The sequence below is a fragment of the Poecilia reticulata genome, chromosome 15 (genome assembly GCF_904066995.2).
Source record: "Poecilia reticulata chromosome 15, P_reticulata-male-v2, whole genome shotgun sequence".
NCBI lineage: Eukaryota > Metazoa > Chordata > Actinopteri > Cyprinodontiformes > Poeciliidae > Poecilia > Poecilia reticulata.
Window position 1 is genome coordinate 6,072,069 of NC_088844.1, and position 22,834 is coordinate 6,094,902.

At 37.7% G+C, this 22,834-nt stretch overlaps 1 protein-coding gene across 1 annotated transcript; it reads left to right on the plus strand.

The window, feature by feature from the left end:
* Nucleotides 1–1,293: 1,293 nt before the first annotated feature.
* On the plus strand, nt 1,294–9,725 carry vax1 (ventral anterior homeobox 1). The gene is made up of 3 exons (XM_081616532.1): nt 1,294–2,905; nt 4,144–4,331; nt 6,868–9,725. The coding sequence occupies exons 1-3, from the start codon at nt 2,692–2,694 to the stop codon at nt 7,399–7,401; spliced, it is 936 nt and encodes a 311-aa protein (XP_081472658.1). The 5' UTR covers nt 1,294–2,691; the 3' UTR covers nt 7,402–9,725.
* Nucleotides 9,726–22,834: the final 13,109 nt, after the last annotated feature.

Below are 22,834 nucleotides of genomic sequence, written 5' to 3' on the forward strand. Positions count from 1 at the left end.
TAGTGCCTCATCGCTGGGGGCGCTCATGATCCCAGACATTGTAACTCCACAACTGCAGAGTAAGAGACAGTAACAGCGATCTAGCCATACGGAAGCTGCGCTGATACAGAGAGTGAGAAAGATGTGGTTTTGAGTTGTACTTTAACGGTTTCTCCCTTTGCTGTTAAGCACAGCACGCAATTAATAATATCTACATGTCTAAGTTTGATTGAGATAACGGAATTATTCTGTGGCGGCGGCTAAGCATCACATGTTAAAGAATAGTCTTTTATTGTACGCATGCGCGAAATTTCCTTATGTAAACAATAACATGTAGGGGTTCTAGATTTGCAAATCCGATTATAATTAAGTCGGTGCCTCACCAGCTATGAACCTCACCGCACGTCACTGCTAAATGCAATGAGTTGCTGCCATGTGGCTGATTCAACATTTGTGTCAATGAGCAGTTGAACAGGTGTACCTAATAAAGTGACCGGTGAGTGTAAATGAATACTGACCTATTATACACAGATCAATTCCAAATATTAGAATATTATTGAAAAGTTCATTTATTTCAACAACTCAATTCACTAAACGAAGCACATTACATAGGATAACTACACACACCGACTGACATTTTTTTAAACCTTTATGCTAAATAGGATCATTTTCTGCCTACAGCTAATAAAAACACAACAATAAATATTAGACTGTTATATCAGCTGGCCTCTCCTGGGTGTACCCTGTCTCAATGACGATGGCAGATAGGCTCTAGCACCCTTGTAAAGTTAAGAGGGTATATACAATCTATAGATTGTCTATACATTAGTGTGATAAAAAATAATTAATACTGAAATACAATGACAAGTATGATTAATAACTGCTTAAAAGTTGTATTTTTCAAAAGGTCTCCTCATGAGAATGTATTGAATACAAATAGATACTAACAGTATCCTTCATGCTGTCAGACTGTAAGACTTTTTGGGATGTAAAGTCTTTTCTTTTTCTTCTCAACTGTTGTAAAACACTTACAGGGAAAGATGGTGCGTCCTCATTGTTTTTCCCAGACTGGAGCTCGCTTCTCCCTCAGTCGCTCTCTATTTAGCTTTCTTTTTACCTTTCCGTAACAAAGAACCCTGCTCCACTCCGTGCACCAGACCCCCAAAACAGAGCGTGAATAAAGTTAGGCCAGCAGGCCTTAAACCCACCTTGAGACTGCTGCTGGGCAGCCACACTACAGATTTGTTTGTTAATAGTCCAATTAGATAATTGCCATCTTTCACTCTTTTTCCTCTCCGTTTCCCATAAAGCAATGAATGGCACTCAAGGAGGGGTGCAGCTTGAAGAGGGCTTTTTGCCAGCTAAGGTGACAAGAAGGGCAAGAGACCGTTCCTTGCACTAGTCCACCACTTTGAATTGAATCATTGTGGCCTAATCAATGGTCTTATTGGATTACTGGCCACTGCTGTGTTCAGAGTTATTGTTGCACTGACAATGAAAATAGCTAAGAGTTGGTGGTTGGGTGAGTGGTTTGTGGGCTGGAGGGTGAGTGGAAGAGAGAGGCAGGGGCCATTCCAGGGGTATACATGTGAGCTCGGGAGTGGAGACAGCCTAGGCACTAATGACAAGTTTTGTTCCTCTATTCTTCACTTTAAAATATGCAGGTTAAGATTATAAGAGCCGAGTGCGGCTTCAGGGGTGCAGTCTTATAGGAACACTGCAGGGCGAGGCATTGACAGGATGCTGCTGGTTTTCTCTCACTGAACACATGGCAGGGAAAGAAAAGGAGGAAGTTTGATACAGTTCCAGTTTCAGGGGAATCCGGCGTTGCTGTGGCGGAGGAGCAGGTTGGGTTGCTATCGCCTTTATACATTTTGCTCAATGAGGATTTGTTAATCATCCTTTTTACTTATCTCCTCTCTCTCTCTCTCTCTCTGTCTCTCTCTCTCTCTGTCTCTCTCTCTCTCTCTCTCTCTCTCACTCTGTCTCTATCTCTCCCCACCCCACCTCCTCCATCTCTTTCTCGCTTTCTACTCTTCTGGCTCTCTACCAGTTCCTCCAATGGCATAGTGGTGAGATCTACACATTGCACGGTTCCGCTGATTGCCAAAAAGAAAAAACAGGATCAAAGTTTGCCGACATGCTGTGACAATCAGGTGTGCTGGAAGGAAGTCGGTGGGGAAAATGTCTGCCTGCACTCTGCAGATGGAGGAATGAAGTGCCTGGGAACTTTTATCGGCTCTGGAAGACTTTTACCTCTGTGATTGTGTGTGTGTGTACAAGGTTGTGCGGTTTGCAGGACAAGGCCAGTCATTTGTCTTGATTCCATGGGCTGAGAACGGGCAAGCCGAGGGGACGGGACGAGCAAAACCCTCTATCAAGACCTGATCTATTTCCACCGACAGTTTAGTGTATTCATGAGGTTACACTAATGTGGAGGCAGCAAAATTACTGTAATCAGTTGAAACAGCGAGTGTGCATCCATCGCTACGATTATTTGGAGATAATCTATCAGCCCGACGTCTATGTAACAAGGAAAGGGGTGCACTAAATTACTGTTGAGTTTCACTGAGAAGTCCATGATTATTGGATAAGGGAGTTTGGTCAGTGACAATTCACAGTACCGCATCCTCTGAAATCTTTCTGTTTTTTTTTTTTTTTTTGTACCTGACAAAAGGAGGCGAGCCTCCGGTCCAGGAGGATAATCCGAGCATGGAGGTTAGGTACAACCAAGAGACAGAAGCAATGGTACTGAAGAACAGACTAAAGGAGGCAAAGGACAGTAAAGATTCCCAAGGCAACCTATCCAAAGGCTTCCTTAAGGAACAGCAGGATTCCTTTTCACCGTCTGGGAACATGGACAACTGTGAGAAGAACAGGGGGAACGCGGGGGATCCCGACTACTGTCGGAGAATCCTTGTCCGAGGTAACACTTAGTGTTTTCTCTCTTTAGATTGTCGATAGTCCTGTTTGTCAGCTCAGTTTAGATTTAAGAAATTGTGTGATTTTCACACTCCGAAAACCAAAGTACAGTAAAAAAAAAAAATGCTGAAATTTAAAACATCACCAAAATAAACTGAAAGTGTTAATAAAATCTGATGTGACTCGCAAACTAAGTAAAATAAAAATCCGTCAAAGAAAGAAGAAAAATAAAAATGTTTTGGAAACTTTAGTGATTAATTTAATTTCATTAAAAAATGCAATATGTCTATAGATGAATTCTTAATTAAATTAATTTCAGTTTTGTGGGTGAGTTTTTTTTAAATGATAAAACAATATTTATTTAGGTTCTGAAACCTTTCTGTGTGATCGAGATCATTAGTCGATATAATTTAACTTGAATTGTCCCACATAATTTATCCTGATTATTAAAATTTTCTTAGCATTATTTGCACATTTATTAATGTAGTGTGTTTCAATTCCAGCAGAATAAATCTCAATGAACTGTACCCAATAATAAAATGCTTTAAAGTATTACTTTATATTTATATATTTTCAGTGTCAAGAAATTGTTATTCATTTAATTTGAATAAGGTCAGTGGGTCAGAAAGCAATTTTATTCAGGTTAACATTTATTTGAATTTACCAACAAGCCTTTACTTTTAGGGCGAAAACATCTATAAAGTATTTTGTTCATTGTATTTTGTTTGCAGACGTCCACCTTCTGATACCGGTGGATTTAATAATCATGAATAAAAACTGATAAATAAATTTGAAGCAAACATGAAGTGAAAAAATGTGAACATTTTTAAGTATCACTGAAAACCTAATGACAGATTCTTACAGTATTTTACAGCACACATATTAATTAGAGTATGAAAGAATATATTTACAAAGAATGTAAACATACTTACATGGGTCTTATTTTTCTCGTTGCTTTTATTTTGTAAATATTTCTGCAGCGCAGTGGGTTTTGTATTTTTATTGTTTTTATACGCTTTATGCTTCTCCTTAAGCCAAAGTTGCAATTCAAAAATTGTTTAGAAAGACTTTGTTGACAGTTAATGGCTCAAATGACTTCATATTAAACTTTTTATTCGGTTATATTCAGGACAGTTTTAGTAGTAGTTGTAATTGTAATAATAATAATAATAATATTAATACACATTGAAATCAGCTGTTATCTGAGTTCTTGTTGTTGATTCAAAGTTCTCTATGTTGCAGATGCTAAAGGCTCTATCCGAGAAATCATCCTGCCAAAAGGTTTGGATCTGGACCGACCAAAGCGAACGCGCACCTCCTTCACTGCAGAGCAGCTTTATCGCTTAGAGATGGAGTTTCAGAGGTGCCAGTATGTGGTCGGGAGGGAGCGGACCGAACTGGCCCGCCAGCTCAATCTCTCTGAAACTCAGGTTTGTTTGCTTTTCGTTTTTTTGTTTTTGTTTTTTTCTCTTATCGTTTGCATTTCTTTGTCTCGAAATGTTAAAACTAGAGAAAGGGGAAAAAAACATGAAACAAAAGCCATTTCCTTTGTGTTTTTTTTTTCTTCTTCTTTTTTGCACCAAACAGCACATAGATTCTCTGTTTTTAAAGGGAAAATATATTTGTCTTTAAAGGAGCTTTTTTCCCTTAATGTGCAACTATTTTGTAATATAAAGATAGGTTATTAAAATTTCAGTTTGGTAATAATGGGACAAGAATTCCTCGTGTCCTTGTGTTTAAAAAAAAAACCTTTCTGGTGGCTCAACTGAGTTTATACGTTACGTTACATTTGCATACATACATGCAGCTTTGCACCTTCTGACAGTTTTTTTGACAAGTGTGTCTATTTTTGGTTGAAGCATTTTGTTCATGCGGTTATGCAAATTGCTGTTAATTTTTCTGGCTAAAAAACAAACAAACAAACAAGGTTTTAAAAGAGACTACAGTCATGTAAAACTTTGCACTCATGTAGAGTCTAAAGCAGCATCCATCTAACCCGGGTTTAATTGTTGGTGAAGAGCACTGACTTCATCATCGCTATTATCTGTTCATTCTCTGCAACGTGGGCTACTTTGTCAAGGTTTTCTTTTTTTTTTAAGTGATAAAACATTTGTAATTATTTGATCTTTTTTTTATTTGTTATTTTTGTATTTCATGGAACTCTTTTGTTGCGATAAACGCTGAAAGCTGCTAACAGCGCCGTAATCAGTGGCTTGGCCTTTGGGGTTAATGTGTTTCAGCAGAACTGAAGAAGCCTGACCTTGAGAGAAGGTCTGCGTAAGGTCAGCCCATTCTACCAAAACAACAGGCGACGGCAAACAATCGACCCTCATTAACAGCCCCGTCAGGATGAACTTACTACTGTTTCCTCAAACTTTTTTTTTTTAGAGCTTTAACATTTCCTATTTTTCATTTAGAGGTTGCTTTTAGCAGATTTATTCTAAGTAAGTGTGGCGTGTAAAGACGGTTCTTTTCGCTCACAAAAGGCAAAAAAAAAAAAAAACCTTTGCTCCTAATTTAGACAGGACAAAGCCGGGATGTTCTCTCAGCATCTGCTTCTTGTAACGACGAGATGCCTTTTAATAACAAGGTGGCAAAATTAACGTTTTGTTCTTTGGCGCTAAGAGGCCATTATATGGAGGAATGACCGCCATTTCCTGTACACACTTAATTATCTTTACGTGAACCTACCAGGCTACGCTGTGTTTTTTCCCTTCGCCCCGGAGCGTCTTCTGAGTGGTTTCTACGTCTCGAACAGAGCGAGCAGCAGGCCCCTCTGGTTCCCCCACAGCCTGTGAAGAGTGAAGTCACATCTGAAGAGAAGTGGAAAATATTCCAGTGTGATTGGCTAAGTGGCGTGGCCGTGCCAGGTGGTTGCTGTTAGTTGCCTTTTTTCTTTTGCACCAGAACAAAATATTAACGAATTAAAATGCAGAATTTGTTTCACTCTGATACTCTTAACACTAAACTGTGCACATTTTAGAGAGAAATAAATTTGACTGATCAGCTATTAATTCAATTTTATACAAGCAAAAGTTTTAATGCGTTTAAGAAATACATAAATACAAATATAACATATCACATGTTTTCCTAATTAAATATAAAAGCATACATAAACCAAACAAATTCTAAACATCAGGTTTCTGAATGTGCTGTAAATGTGCGGCATAGAATTGAATGCACTCAAAATTAAAAAACAGGTGAAATAACTAAAATGGCCTCTTTAACATGACCAGTTTAAGAGGTAACGTTTACCTCTTCAGCTGAAAATACTGATCTTAATTTCACCACATTATACATTTCAGCATTCTCGCCACAATAAAAAGTGTAGCAACCTTCTCAGAGCTTCTAACTGCAGACATTTGGATGAACTGCTTCAGCTGTAAATGTACCTCCTCCCCCCAACCCAAAGAAGGGAGTGAGTGTGTGTGTGCGTGTGTGTGTTATCATGAGCTGACGGGGAGTTTGGATCTCAAGCCACGCGTAAACCTTTGTTGTATTTTTGGCTGATCAAATTAAGAGGTGGTTAGCATGTGAAAGGACATCTCTAGGCAAGTTTTGATTGAATTAATTTCCTACAATAGGTTTTCTACCTCTGGAGGGAATTAGGTCAATTCCTACTGGTTTGTTTTTCCTGCGTACAATCCTCCTATGTATGGAAGGGCCTGCATTTGTGCGTAACTACTATTACATACATTAGTGAGTACTTGAAGGCTCTTTGTAGAATGTGATGGTATAGAAATACAAATAAAGTATAAAGTGTTGAAGTGGACTCTGTGGGTACACTGATCAGTCAAACATCTACATCCTTGAAGACGATCAGATTGTGAAATCGCACTAGAGCCGTATTGAGTGTGAACACTTCCGGGGCAGCCTGCTGTAAAGTTACCAACATGTTTGCTACGTGTGGCTCAAGTATCTGAAACGGCATGTTTCTGACTGCTCTCTCTTCGTTTTCTCCTCCAGGTAAAAGTGTGGTTTCAGAACCGCCGCACAAAGCAGAAGAAGGACCAGGGGAAGGACTCAGAGTTGCGCTCGGTGGTTTCGGAGACGGCCGCGACCTGCAGCGTGCTCAGACTGCTGGAGCAGGGGCGGCTGCTGACTCCTCCAGGCCTGCCGGGCCTCCTGCCCCACTGCGGCTCTGCCCTGCGCCCCCCCTCCATCGCCATGGCCAGCAACAACAGCAGTAGCAGCAGCAGCAGCAGCAGTGGAGGCAGCACTGGGACGGCAGGAGGCAGCCCTCCACTGCCTGCCGTCACCTCGTCAGGGACGGTGGCGGGGTTGCAGAGCCCGCCGTCCGCTCACGGCTTTTTCAGCTTCCCAATGCCGTCCATTCTCAGTGGCGTGGCCACCCGCATTTCGTCCAATCCCCTGTCTATGGCTGGCTCGCTGGCAGGCAACCTGCAGGAGCTTTCTGCACGCTACCTGAGCTCCTCTGCCTTTGAGCCTTACTCGCGGACCAATGGCAAAGAATCCATGGACAAGAAGACTCTGGAATGATGGTTTGTGGTTTTGCTCTCGTACGGATTCCTGTTTGCTTCTGGAAGCGTTTCATTAGTTTTATTAGCTGTTCCTATCTTTGTTTGGTTTTACCAAGTGTCCGTCATTTGTCAGTGTCACCTTCTCTAACAAGCTTATGTATTCCTGCACATCTGGCACCTTGTACAAGGAGCGAAGGAGGAACGGAGAAAACAAACAACATTCGCTCGTCAAACAAAAAAACGGATGTCAGTGAAAGGATTTTGCACAAATCTTCACACAAATGTTTATACGAAAACAGAAAGGCAGGCAGAGTTGGATGCAAAAAATTTGTACGTTTTTATTTTGTTTTTGGTTTTTTGGTTAAAGAAATTATCTCTTTGCTACATATTCTGATTTAACACAGGCAGTGTGAAGCATAAAAGGTCCAGGCCAGTTAAAGCAAGCGCTTTACGCTGCTGCACAGCAGCAAAGTCTCAGACAGGCAGTAGAATATTTAAGGTAATTGGCACCTATCTAAACTGCGTTTCATCCGTTGGAATTGTTGGTTCGATGCAACACGTCGAGGCGAGAAGACGCAGGGCAGAAATAGCCGAGCAGCAGCAGCTTGTGTGATCTAGTGAGCCCATCAGAGCGTTTAAAACCTATTTGCGGCAGCATGAATGAATAAAGCGGGAGTTTCTGAGGGAGGAGGAAAGCGCCTCTAAGTGAAAGCTGCTGCACAGCCAGTCTCAAACTCATAATCCAGCGCTTTTGACGCACAGACGCAGCTTGGATTTTCAAACACTTCAGGATGAATCAGCTTGTAGAGACAGTGTGATCATGTGGAATGTTCACTGTTATCTTTCTGTTGTTTTGTGAAGATTTTAACAGCATACTCTTCACTGTTTACTTTTTTGCCACCAAAATGCAGTACACCTAAAAGATTTTTTTCCCCCTCTTTTGTTTTTGTAAATGCTATTTTTACCCCACTGTGTTACTGAGTTTAATGCAGGTGTGTGTTCTGTGCCAGTGACATGAGCAGACATCTGAGAGGAGAAACTGTAAGCAGCGTCGTTTTGGAGGAAAGGTTTTCCACGATATAACCCCATCTCCTGTTTTGAACAAAAAAAAAACAACCAAAACAAACAGAAAATAAAGTTGAAGTTCAGACAAGAGAACGCGTGCTACTGCTGTTGTGTAAAAACACCGATTGAGAATTGTACCATAAAGTTGTTATTTTATTGTAAAATATTGACATCTGTAATTAATTGATGATTTGTATAGTTGGGAAAGTAATGTATGGATGAATGTTTTAGTGTGGTTGATAAATCGATCTAAAGGTTATTGGTGCTGTTGTTGTGAAATATCTTAAAATTTGTGAAACGTGTTATACAAATGTGCCTATATGATATGTAAATGGCTACAAAGTGTCTTTTTTTTCCATACGTGTCGCTGCAAATGATGTTATGATGCATTTCATGACTGTTTTACCTCGTATAAAGCAGCCTCGTGAGGAAGCTCTTAGCGTGGTTTGCTGATGTGATTGCTGCTTTCACCGACAGGAAACAGTGAGTGAGTGAGTAAAGAGTCAAAGCTCGTCAGATTACAAAGATCACCAATCGACGAGTCAAAGGCAAAACGTGAAGTACCAGGAACCAAGACGTGACAGCCATTAGAAAATTTAAAGAGGGTTTTAGAAGAGAAAAGTTTCCTTTTTTTTTTTGTTTTTTTACTTCTATAGATTATGGTGGAAAAAGCGTCTCAACACAGACAACGAGGTGCCGAAATACTTTTAACAGCCACACGTTCAAAAGATTAAAAGATTCTCACAAGGGAAAAGCTGCAACATCTCCCATTAGAGACTTGAATTAGGAAATAGTTGGAATTTCTACAAATGATGTGTGAGGAAGATTGCTTTGCAGCCCCACCACCCCCACCACACACACACACACACACACACACACACACACCCATCCTTCCCACCTCCACCCCCACCGTCGCCACACACAAACACCAACACGCATCCACCACCACGGCCTCCAAAGATGGGGCAGGTGCAGCCGCACGCTGCCTTTGTCTCCTCACTCGTAGACCTGTGCAAATTGGCTAATTGTCAAAACAGTAAGGGTTTTAATTTTAGATTTCCCACAATGCAAAAGCCAAGGTGACAATTTGAGTGGAATTTGGCGTTTCTCTTTTTAACACCCCCCCCTCCCAATCGCCGTAGTTTTTTTTTTTTTTTCCAGCTTTCGTGACAAGGCTTTCAGTGTTGCTTCTACCATTATCTGCATTAGTGAATAAAAGAACTGTCCACGATGTTTATTTTCTTATTCTTCATCATTGCAATAAATCCCTAAAAAGTATCGAGAGAGGCAGCTGATTTGTTGTGAACCTCCTTCTCCTAATTTCATTTTTTTTTTTAAACAAACGGTCACAATCTCTTCATTAATTGAAGCAGAAACCTTACATCGCCTTTATCCTGACCAAACATGGCACAGGATTAATCTTATTCACATATACAATAAATCCACAGATTTTATTTTCACTCAGTGTAGTTGTGATTTGACAGAATTTATAAGCACTAGAAGTAAGTTGTAAAAATATTTTTATTTTACTGCACAAAAACTGAGGTTTTTAAACTAAATTGTAAATTAAACTTTTGTTCAGTACTTCAAGGATCTTAGCAGCAGCACCTCATTGTCATCAATCAATACTCTGTGAACACTCAAGAAAAAAATGTATAATTAGGTTCCGGTTGTGTCTTTGAAAGCGACTGAGACGTCTCACAAGCTCACCTCCAGGAGTTTCCGTTTTCTTTAAGGCAACACACAGAGAAAAATTATTATTAGTTTAGGTGACGCATCGTTCAATTTTCAAAGTTGTAAGAGGCTTCTCAGTGGCTTCATTGAAATTTGCTATTAATGACCAAATATTCTTGATTATAGCAGTGTAATAAAACGGTGTGCCACGGTTGCTAATGTCGCCTCATTGTTAGAGAGGCCATGTTTTACCGATCAGCAGTTTCTCCAGGTGACCTGCCGTTCTCCCAGACATGCATCTGACAGAGACTGACCATGCAGAGTTGTTTGTCTTGTTTATCTCTGCAGCGGGAACTATTGAACTCTAAACTCTGTAATGCTAAACAGAATTTACTGACGCCTGCAGCATGAAACCGGGACACAAATTGGATTCAGAGATAATATACAATAAAAATTTAGGATTAGCGTCTGAATCTTAAACACAGGGGTGTTTAAGTAACAGAGGATATGGAGGCTCTTTTATGTCTTTGGAACATTTGGGGTTTTTAAAAAAAAAGAGATGTCACAATCACACCCTCTACCCCCACCTATTTTCTTTTTTTTTTTTTTTTTTACCCCTGGCCCAATTAGCAGGATGTTGGGGGAAGGGGGTTAGGATCCTGAATGTGTGTATCCATGTGTGTATGCATGAAGGCTGCCAGTGCTGCAGACCACCAACACATTTTCTCCTATCACATGGTCCCTTCGGGCTCAGGTCTTATGAGGGGACTGTGAAAGTGTACATCCAATCCTGTAATTATTATCTTTTTGGAAGGGTTTGGGTTCTACAGAGAATCTGAGGAATAACACAGTAACAAGCGCTAGTAACGAAAGATTCTCTTCTTCCATGAGAATCCAGCACCTTAAAGCACCACAATGCAACAAAAACACTGGAAGCATTTTTGGACCAGAAAGAAAAAAAAGCTACAGAGCCTCCTCAATCTGCTTCCACTTCAAAAATTGCTTATCTTATTAAGTAATTAAATGAGAAAGTGGGAAAAGACCCTGAAAAGCATTTGTTCCAATAGGATTTTCTGCCAGATCCTTTGCTAAAAATCTATGAAATGTGGGTGATACTAAAGGATTAATTAAGGGTGAAACTTCATTTATGACAGAACAGAACTGACTGTTTACAGCCTACATGAGAATATCTTATACAAGTGTGAGACGGAATCATCTTCCCAAGTGCAGCAGGACCAAACCGTAGCAGAGTTAGCATAGTCTGTTTTAGACTATGCCACAAAAACATTAAACACAAAAGAAGTAGTTTCAATTGAGTAAAATTTCAGAGAAAATGAGGAAGGATCTGGTGTTTCCAGTGTTTCCAGAATGGACATCTCTCTCTCTTGTTAAAAAACACATTGAAGACATATATTGAATAAAATGGAGCAATGCCTGAAATCCCACCGTCGAGTCAGGCATCCATTGGAAACCAATAAAGAGCTGTCTCTGATGTCCTTCATCTATAGAAAGGAACATAATAACCAAAACCATGGGCAGAATTCAAACTAAGAATCTACCAACCCTTTTTCTGTGTAGTTTACAAAAGTCTGAAAAGAGTTTGGAGGTGCAGTGCAGGCTTTCAAAAATCTCCATCAAAATCACTGTAGAACTGTGAAAATACAACAATGTAATATTTATATACATGATAAAAAAAGACATATTTTTTCCCCTCACTGTCTAACATTAAGTGAGAGTAACTTAGATCATTTATGAGTTTCAAAATGTGTATTTTCAATTTGGAACAACACTGAAACTTTAATAGTTTGGAAATGTCCTTATGAACATTTTTCTCTCAGCAAGATTCTGATAGGTTGAGCCACGACACCAGACTTCATCTGAGTCACATCTCTGTATGCATTTTAAGGCAATACTTAAACCAAACAGCCTCCTTGCCAAACATCACAGACAAATAAAACAAATTCAGCCAAGAGGTCAGGAAGATCATTTTTGGTGAGCCTAGTTCATCCTGGCATAGCATCCCCAGACCCTGATTGTGCCATGCTCACCTGTTCAACTGATTTGTGGGAGTATAAACAGCACAGGATGTCAAACCACTGTACTGGCCAGGAGGAAGATGGAACACACTGAAAGTATTTCAGTGCGTTTCAACCCAAGAATAAAATGGCGTATACCAATGTGAAGATACTGGCTAAAGCTGCTAATAGTTAACATTTGCACGAAGTCTGGTGCCGGCACGAGTTGGAAGCCTACTCAGCAAGGAAGAAGTCATCACACTAAAAGCAGAATACAAACCACATTATATTTCGCATTTGCTTTCTTGGTGGTACATGTGGAGCGTCTGCCCATGAGGAGGAATCGGTTTTTGATATGCTTCACAGAAAAAGCACAGCGGTAGAGTTCAGCACATCCGGCTCCCTCTGACTTGCAGGTTTTGGCTGCTTCAACCCCATAAGACAAATCTCAAATTGTTTAAAGTAATGTAAAATATTTATTTATTTACTCCACATGTGTACCAGTAGTTGTTTTTTTTTTTTTTAAGATTTTCTGTCTAATCAAGTATGACTTGAGGATGGAAATCTATGCAAATGGACAACCAATCTGTAAGTTTCATTAGATTTGTCCATATTTTGATTATAAACAAAACATTTGCTATTTCTACATTGTTTGAAAATAAGAAAAAAATCACTACGTCTATAAATTTTAGGTTAGACAATGAAGTGACGTCAAACTTATATGGCGCTTTTCAAACCCATCATAGACTCCCCATAATAAAACCAGTTGTTCCCAGTCACACCCATTCACACTCATTCTCGCTGTTATGGTGACAAGCTGCAGGATGCAACAAAAGCTGCAGTCTGACTGAAACTGGGCGGCAGGGGTTTTACTGGGCCCTCGACCCCCTTATACCAGAAAGAAAGCAATCTTATTCCCAGAAATGTAAGATATGCTTTTACATCGATTGGTTTCTAGTTCTAGAACATCACCCAGAAGCATTATTTCATTTACTGGTTTCACAGTTTTTAAAAAATATTCTCATTTTTCCTGCCAAAGTAATTTTATTTGTTTGTCGCACTTTAATGTTTGAAATACAAACATTAATTTGGAATTTCCCAATTTTGTGCTGATTTTGTTTACCACATAACCAAAAATTCTTTTTTCGAATCACACATTTTTCCTCACGTTCAAGCTAAAATTATTGTTCAAAATTACAAATGTAATTTTCTTTTTAAATAGACAATATTTTCTTATAATTCTAATGTTATTTTGTTTTCACTGACTCTGTACTAAATGCTTCATTTTTTTTCATTTAGTCATATTTTTTTATGTCAACCATGTGTTCATGGTTGACATAAAAGTCAAAAGTCTCTTATAAGTGATGACTCTGTCAGTCCTGTCCAGTCTGAAAAATGTCATCCTCGTCATTGTGGAATCTGTAAAGTTCATGTCAGTCTTCAACTTTAGTCTTTCAGTCATGGGTATATTTCATACGTCTGTGATTATCATTCATCTCCACATAAAATGCATTTTCTGCGTGAGGGAGATCCTCCTATAAGGGACAAATTAGTTAGTTAGTGTTCACCTTCCTTGATTACATGTTGGAAAAGCACTTTTCATTATTCAGTTGTTATTTCACACCCATCTTCAATTCACTCTTTGTTATGAGAGTGAATGCAATTTCAGATAGACAAACATTTTTCTTATTTTTCTTTTCCCTTTTACACAATTTCATCTCGGTAATTGTTATTCAGAAGATGCCGACTGGGAAGGTTTCTCATCCTGTTTGTGAGGAAACCTATGAATTGAACTGATTGAATATGCAGTGATATCTTCCACTGACCCTGAAGTGAGAAGTGAGGGAGATAGCATGGTCCCTGCATGCTGCTTATTGGGGGCTATTGAGCAAAAATACTTGCTTCGGGTTAGATCTTAGATATGTAACCACAGAATCTGCCCTGGGATGAAGTTGTATATTTCTTGCCGAATGAATGAGAGATGCGACCTTCCCCCTCCTGTAGTTACTTACCTATACATATGAATCTGAAAGGCTATCAGGGCTGAACTCAACAAGAGGGGGAGGAAGCATTGAAGCTTTACATGTGACTAGCAAAAAATCCAACAGTATAACATTCAACAAAGATCATCTCATAATTATTCATCATATATTCCCATACTGTGTCACTGTTGTCTGTAATAATAAAAAAACAAAAACAGAAGAAGAGCGCAATGGAAAAAGCTGTTAGAAGAACACAACTTACAAATATTGTGCTCAAGATTTCTCTCCAGAAGACTTTGAGTCACTTGTACAAGCAAAATTGATGAAGGCTATAACCGGCAAGCTAAAACCAAACGTTGTACCGACAGTTTTTATCCACAAACCCCTAAATCCCACCACCTGCTAGTGAGCAAAAAACTCAGGAAGTGCTGCAAGCTCTTTTAAATGATAATGAAGCTATTGCCACTGCCACCGGTACTAACTATGAAACCACAGATCTGACATTGGACCAAAGACCACATAAACAGGAACAATAATTGAATATGTATAAAATGTTTTATGTCACCTGCTTCTTTAGTGGAATGACTGACGATTCTTCAGAAGACTGCTGAAGGAAGAAAACACTTGGTCAGATTATCTGCAGGCAGAAAAACAATGTCCAGTAACCAGTTTAAGGATGAAAAAAATAAATAAAACAACAGAACAACAACAAAAGGAAGGAGATAGATGGCAAGTAAAATGCATCAAACTGTCAAATTAAGCTTCTATCTATAAAAAATGAACCCAAACCATTGTTATATAATTAATATGAAGTCATTTGTTTAACACCAGTTAAACTCTTTCCAAGGAAATAAAGTCATGTAATGCTGCCCTCAAGACTCAATCTTTTTTTTTAATTATAAGGGCCACTCAGAAAGCTTTAGTGTTAAAGCCACATTCACCCAGCCACATTCCCAAAAACACACCCACACACGCACACACCCCCACACACACGCACCCCCCCCCCCCCCACACACACACACACACACACTTGCATTCACACACTATTTGCAGTTCGGTATGCAACAAGCTGTCTTGCCCACAGAGAGCATTGATATGTGACAGAAGAAGTTGCAACTAAATCAACAGTTGCTTGCAAAACAACTCTGACCCTGAAATGTGATGGATTTCTTGGAATATGTAATATCCTCCCAAGAATAATTATAAAAAGTAATTTTTCAAAATCCATTGTAAATGTTTTGGAAAGCAATTATTATTTTTTGTTTTGTTTTTGCTTTTACCATAATAAATAGAAAATACATAATAGACGACGACTCTCGAATCTCCACTTTGTTCTCAGGAATTTGAAAACTTGGCTGCTTTGACCATTTAGTTAACAGTCACTGGTGGCACATTGCATGTTTTTCACCTGCAACATTCTTGGATTTTTAATCACATCCCACATCTATGCCCATGCATTCTTCTGTTTTTTACGTTACATAGACACAGGTTTCTGCGTGTCATGCAACGACCTACTAGTTCAAGGACTTTCTAATCCAAAACAGTCCACCAGAATGCAAATTTTTTATCTTTTTTTTCTTTTTAGCTTCATAATGAAAATTGAATATTTCATTTTTAAGCAACCAGCGTTGTTAAGTGTTTAATAGTCAGGTCTTCATTCTAGTCACATTTCTCAAACACTGGTGTGTTTTCTGTTGTGCACGAACAGATACATATTCAGTAACACCAATTTTTTTTTTTTTTGCCCTCATCAGTTCTCATTGAGTTTGGAAAGAAACTTAAAATAAAAAAAGGACTGTGTTGCATTTTATTCAAATAAATTTCAGCTGGCTTAAAACATGATTCCTTGTGTCAAATGAATATTTTACATGAAATGCAACATTTTGCACATCAACAGTTTTTGTGCAGAAAAATGTGCATGTTTGTCTTTTCAGGGAAGATCTTTCAAGACTTAAGGTGTGTCCAGCTGTGGGAGACACTCGCTTAGATTCTACTTATAAATCTACATTGGATGAAGCTAACAGTGCGACAACTTGCCACTGAGCCAGCATCACTATGCTAGTCTCGTAAACTGCAGTCATTTTTAATGAATTCAGATTCAGATGAAATTTATTTTGGTAAATTAACATTGCAAAAAAACAAAATACTGTTTTACAAACCAACAATTAACCAATAAAGAAATCAGCTGAAGCTGATGGGCTTACCTGTCTGTCCTATTTATAGATTCAGCAGTTTACAGTAATGAAAGATATCTACTGTCAATTCACTTACATAAATAATATGTATATTTATGTAAATACATACAGTACACATATTTACATTTAAATATGCACATATGTACAGATACATTACAAGTACGTGGTTACACAATACATCTAGAATATGCTTTTATAACTTTACATTTCAATGCTCTTTTAAAGCTCACCAAAAAGCACATAACTTGAGATCGATAATCATTCAGTTCATTCCACAGTTTCCCTCTGCAAACTGAAACACGTCTACATTTTCCTTCACTTTTTTCTCTTTTTAGCACATTAAAATATCAACAAACGTTGTAAATCATATCCCCTCTCTCTTAACTTAAATAATTTCTGAATTCCAGAAGGATAATATAATTTATTATTACATATACAATGTCTTTAAATTTTAAAGTACGCCTTTGAATAACAGCATTATTATTTGATTCACAAGATCCTAAATTTGAATATTAATAAGACTCAGATGTATTTCAGTAACTGAGCTTACACATTATACATATTGTGACGTTCCGACCAGTAAAGGACAGGGGCAAAAGGTTTTAACAACAAATCTAAAAAATATAACAAAACGGGCACAAAAGAAATCAACAAAGGCAAACATAACTCAAGATAACAAACAAAAGACTAACCTCAGACAATGAACAGGAGAATTTGTAGGGAAGGAGAGAAAGACAAATAATATATAAACATAAATGACTAATTTAAACTAAAACATTTTAACTTTAACACAACTATAAAAAACAAAATAACCTGATACCAAAAAGGTTTTAGCAATTATGCTATTAGTGGAGAAAGGCAAAGGCAGATTCTTTCACATCAAGTCCCCTGCTTCCAGCAGCCTGATGGACTGTTCCACTTCCTGGTTTTTCTTCCAACCAACCACCTTCTGCAAGCCAGTCCTTAAACTCAGCAAAACAAAATGTTAATGATCCTAAATAAACATAAGGTGTTTACTAAATGTGTGCACCCAAATTAGTAAACAATCTAATGCAATAACCACCACCAAAGAAAAAGTGAAATTCTAAATATATTATATGAAAACATTTAAATAAATACTAACACTGGGGAAAAGATGGAGGAACCTCCACACATATCAAGATGAATTTCCTACAAACAGATGTTTTAAAACCTTGATTTAGTAATGGTGATTTTTTTGCTTACAGCTAAACAAGACATTTAAGATAAGAATATCACGTCAGACTATTGAAAAAACATTCTTAATGCAGTAATGTGAGTATAATGACAAACACATGAACATAGCGCATAAAAACAGTGGCTTTGATCGACACAAGGCCCAACATGCCATGCGAAACAATCTCTCATTACAGTGATTATTTAACTCATACATTATTTAACATACTAATTATTTAATATTTAGAAAGGAATGCAAAACTGTAACTATAAACAGCACACAAATGACTAAATGTTGCGCAGGTTGATCATTTTAAACTTATCTGTGCCACGAGCGCCTGCATGGCTAACACTGGTCCAGCTGACGGAAGATAAAAAAGAACACAGAAGTCACTGAACCATGAACTCCGAGCATCTAAACCCAAAGTTAAAAGCCTGATAAATAATCTAAGGTGAATAAATACAAAAATACAAGAAACAGAAGGAAGAATAAACTAAAATATATAAGGCAAGACCTTTAAAGCAATGCTAATGAAACTGAATATTCTAAGATCTGATGAGCGGTATAAGGGAAGACAAACATAAGTAGTAAGGAAGTGGTCTAAGCACAAATACAAATGAAACCCAAAGCTCCGGGTAATAATCATAACCGTCCCAGACTTTAGCCTTTCCACAAATCTGGAACAAACTTCCAGAAAACTGCAAAACTGCTGAAACACTGAGTTCCTCTAGACTAAAAACTCAGCTGTTTATAGAGTTGCCTTTGAAGCGTAATCGATTAAGAACTTAACGATGGCACTTGATTAAATGTAATGTTTTGATTGTTGATTCTATGACTTTGTGTTGTATTTGCTTTTATGATGTAAAGCACTTTGAAATGCTTTGTTGCTGAAAAATTCTATACAAATAAAATTTGACTGATTGATTTCACAAACTTATTTCTCTTCTCAAATGGAATAGAACGCTCACGAGTCACAAAATGGGACTGGAAAAAAATCCTGTAATCAGTGAGCAATTTAGGTCTGACTTTAGTTTCAGCATTTTACATATTGAATAACATCGGCTGAGAGAAAACAAATAAATGTATTTTAAAATTTAGATTGGAAATTATTAACCTAAGAGAAAATAGGAGAAAGAGAAAGTGAAGCAAAAGTGAAAGTGAATCATTCTGGTTCTGAGAAGGGAAGCTGTAGCAACATTCAAGTCTTTGAATATACGGCTTTTCAGCATTTTGCATTATAAACTGACTTTGACTGTGTGGAGTCAAAAGAAATATACATCTGAATTTGAATCAGTCTTTATGATGGGATTATAGGGATTCTAATTTAATTACGGAAGACTGCTGCTTGTTGGAGTTGCTCCATTATAGTCATTATAGTCAAAGTGTTTTTCTGTTTAGTTCTGTTTTTAGATGCTTTGCAAATGGAAGAATGTTTGCAGTTACATTTTTTTATTTTATTTTTTTACTTTTGCACAACTGAGAGATAATATGCTCGATTCTTTCTGTTCAACTCTCTCTCTAAAAGACAAAATACCCAGCCACAGTACCGGTCACTGAAACGTGCGGGTCTGCAATATCACACACCCAAACTCGACGGATGTTTTTTATTTTTTTATTTTTATTGCTTGCTTGGTGTACAAGCTCCTTGTACAAAGACAGCCTGTGATAAAAAGCTGAATTGAAAGGGACGTAATTATATGAAGACGTCACAGGAAGGTAAAATTGCCTGAAGCCACAAGGAGATGAAATGTGATGTCATGAATGAGCGTGTGAGTCACTGTCTAAGCTTCTCTGTGGGCAACGCCATCCCCACCACAACTAAGGTTACATTACAGAGAAGGGTGATGTAGCCAAAAATTGTACTCCACTAAAAATATAATTATTTATTTATATTTTAATTAAACTCTTAAAAAAACAAAGAGTGAAAAAGGTAGGCAAGGTGGGTGAAGTACCCAAAAAACACGACAGCGGTGGACGGAACAGGAATCAAGCAACCCTTTGATTGCAGGGCGAACTACCATGGTCACCTGTTATTTATTTAATCTATAAATATTAGAACAGTAAAAATATATCCTTTTTATGTTATAGTCACTTGACTTTCAAATGAAAGAGCAGGTTCAACAGATTGTGTGAAAGAATAAGTCTTGGATTACTGTAACAAGAAATTAGTTGAACCGACTTAATTGAATTGCTTCAACTGGTAACAAGTAATTCAATTAAGTTTATGCTACTTAATTTAAGTTTAATCGACTCAAGTTATGTCTGTCCAACTTAATTTATTATGTCTTACTAAAGTCATAATTTACTAAGTTTATCCAACTAAATTTAAGTCAGTCCTACTCAAATAATTTAGCTTACTTCAAATAAAGAAGCAAACTAATAAATTATCTCTTTTTTTTACTAGGTGTTCTTTTGGCAAGGAAACCTTTTTGAACACTTTTTGAGAGAAGTGTACTCTAAAAAGTGTACTCTAAAAATACACAGAGATCGCTAACATGTTAAAACATATTAAATATTTTGAGGGATATTTGACTTGTAGAGTTTCTTAATGTTAGCATTATATACTTGAGCTGAATTAAATAATTTGTTTCACTAAGACGGAGCACTCTCAGCCTGGATATCACCTGTTTCTCTACGACACAGACTCATTAGTCTTGAGTCACACTGACTGAAAAAGAGCTTCTATCCTCAGGTGATAAAATGCTAAAGTAAGTCAAATTTCTCAACAAGAAACACTTAGAAATAGAAGGCTGGGAAAAAAACAACTATCCTCTTACTGATGTTTTCTTCAGTAAAACTTCTTTGGACTTTGATACTGCTCATGTTCTGTTTACTTTATGAAGTGTACTGTATGTCAACGTTGCTTCTTGTTCTTGCGGTTTTTTACATAGAACAGCAAAAGTAGGTTTTATTTACAACATAAATAACAACAATATCATTTCTGAGGCATTTTCTTTATTTGAATCCCAGAAAATGCATGTTTTTTTTTTCATTTTAATTCAATCATTATTATTTGAACAAGATATCAAAGGTCACATTTCAGGTGCCTCAGGTTGCAAAGCTGCATGAGAATTAACCAAAAGTATTTCTGGAACACTTTTATTTGGACAAACGGGAACAAAGTGGAGATACGTGGCCACAATACACGGCAACCACATACTGTGAAGCACATCGAAGAAAGTCCTGCTGTCAGCTGAAGAAGGACTGATGGTTTGGGTTTGCTTTGCAGTCATCAGCTGGGTACCATTGTTGACATGCAGATTTGAAATTTAGTCTTTTAATTACTAGACAACTTGTGAATGCCGGAGCAGACATGCTTAGCGACTTCATGAATAACATGCCACCTGTCTTCAAATATGGATCCACACGAGGAGTTTGGAAGCCTCTGAACTCATCGGAAAAGACGCAGTTGAAAAAATATGTATTTGTTAAATGAGGGCAACGCTCCTGTCAGCAAGAGCCCTTCACTTGCATTAAAATGCTATTTTTTTTCCCTGCAGCCTAAAACATTTGAATGAGCTCTCTAGGGGCCACAGTCAGCCTCACCACAGCAGTGCTTACCACTTCAGTCTGTAGTGGTTTTTTTTATTATTTTATTTTCAGGGAACTGAGGACAATATGCAGCTGCCAGTGTGCTGGTTGTAAAGGATTGGTCCAAAATTGTTTTTAAACTGTAGCTTAAAAGCTATTGTTCAAGAAATGCTGTGACAAATGAGACTGGATCAAGGCTTAAAAAAACAAGAAAATGACAACGCAATAGCTTCTAGGGAGAAAATGTGTGCAGCCGTGGCATTTTACCCATCACTCCACAGCGTCCTCAGTGGGACAAAGATGTGTTGAATATAATAGTGTGTGTGTGTTTTGAGGGGAGTGGTAGTAGGTTAGATAAGGAACAATATTAGGACTGAAAATTAAGGAAGCCATGTGCATCTGGATCAAAAACCTCTGCAGAGCATGTTTAAGGAAATTATATCTGGAACAGTGTCCTTTCCCTCCATAAGACTGGCTGCCTCTGCTTTTCCAAATCTTTATGAAACATCAAAACCATTTTGCGAATTGATTATATTCACAAAATAGTGACTATTTGTCCAAAAACTCAAAAGCCAAAAATCAAAAAACTTATCAGTTATTATTAAGTAAAAGTGAATTCAACTCAAATAGCCACTTGATGCACAGTGGGTTTCTGGCTTAAGCACTTCCCAAAAAGATCAAAAGTCAAAAATGCAGTTTTTTGGTACTTTATTCCACAGTTGCAGGTTAAACATGGAACAAGCACAGGAGCCCTACTGTTGTATTGTTTGGCTGCCTGATTGTCTCATTTGTGGACTGACTGACTGATAGACTGACTGGTGGCTAGACTAGCTGGGTAGATTGGTTGGATAAATTGGTAAAACACCATGTGACCACCCACATGCATAATGTGTTTATACACGAAACACCCATGTTCTAGTCTGAAATTAATTAACTAGATTACAGATTACTAGCTAAAAACGTACTCTAAATAACTGAAATTAAACAAAAATTCTTGTTATAAATCAACCAGAAAGTAAGTATATGAAAATAAACTAAATAATTAAAATTCAACTGAAAATAGAGAAATAGCTCCCACAACTGTGTTCATTAAAATATAGCAAATACTGTGCAAGTATTTCAAAGTCCATCTTTTTTTCAAAAGGTGACTGAAAACCTTTTGACTCCAATTATTAAATTAGATTCTGTTTACATACTTGTGTCCTATATAAGAGAAGGAGAGAAAACATCTTTAGATATTTTTAAATGTGCACTTTGGGGATTTGTTTGTTAATTTTGATTGTCCAAAGTTGCATATTTTCTATCATCCTGCGAATTACAATTAAAGTTGCTACGCAGTGACTTCATTCATTTCCCACAGCAGGGAACAGCAGACGGGGAGCTTGGATGTGAAAGAGTCATAGTGTTATTGCTGTGCCTTCTCTGTCAGAAGCCAGTTCTTTCTGCCAACTTTCCCAGCAGCCTCTGCTTCCGCTCCTGTCTGCTTTTGCACAGAAACCGGCTGCATTCTCTCACAGCCTCTCTGTACCTGAACCCTCATCTGCCTGGCTGACTCAATAAAACTGGTAGGGAAACAATCAGAAATATTATTCTATGTCATGTATTTTGTTGGAACACTTATGCCATTTATTTTTGGCTCTGTTTTGCTTTTCTATATTAAGTGCATGTCTGCACTGATTTCCTAAAAAACTGAATATTATTACTTGAAAATTAAGACGGCTGTGGGACATAACGCATAATCCTGACATGTTTATACATTAAATATAGCTATTGAACTACCTTTAAGTTTGTGAGG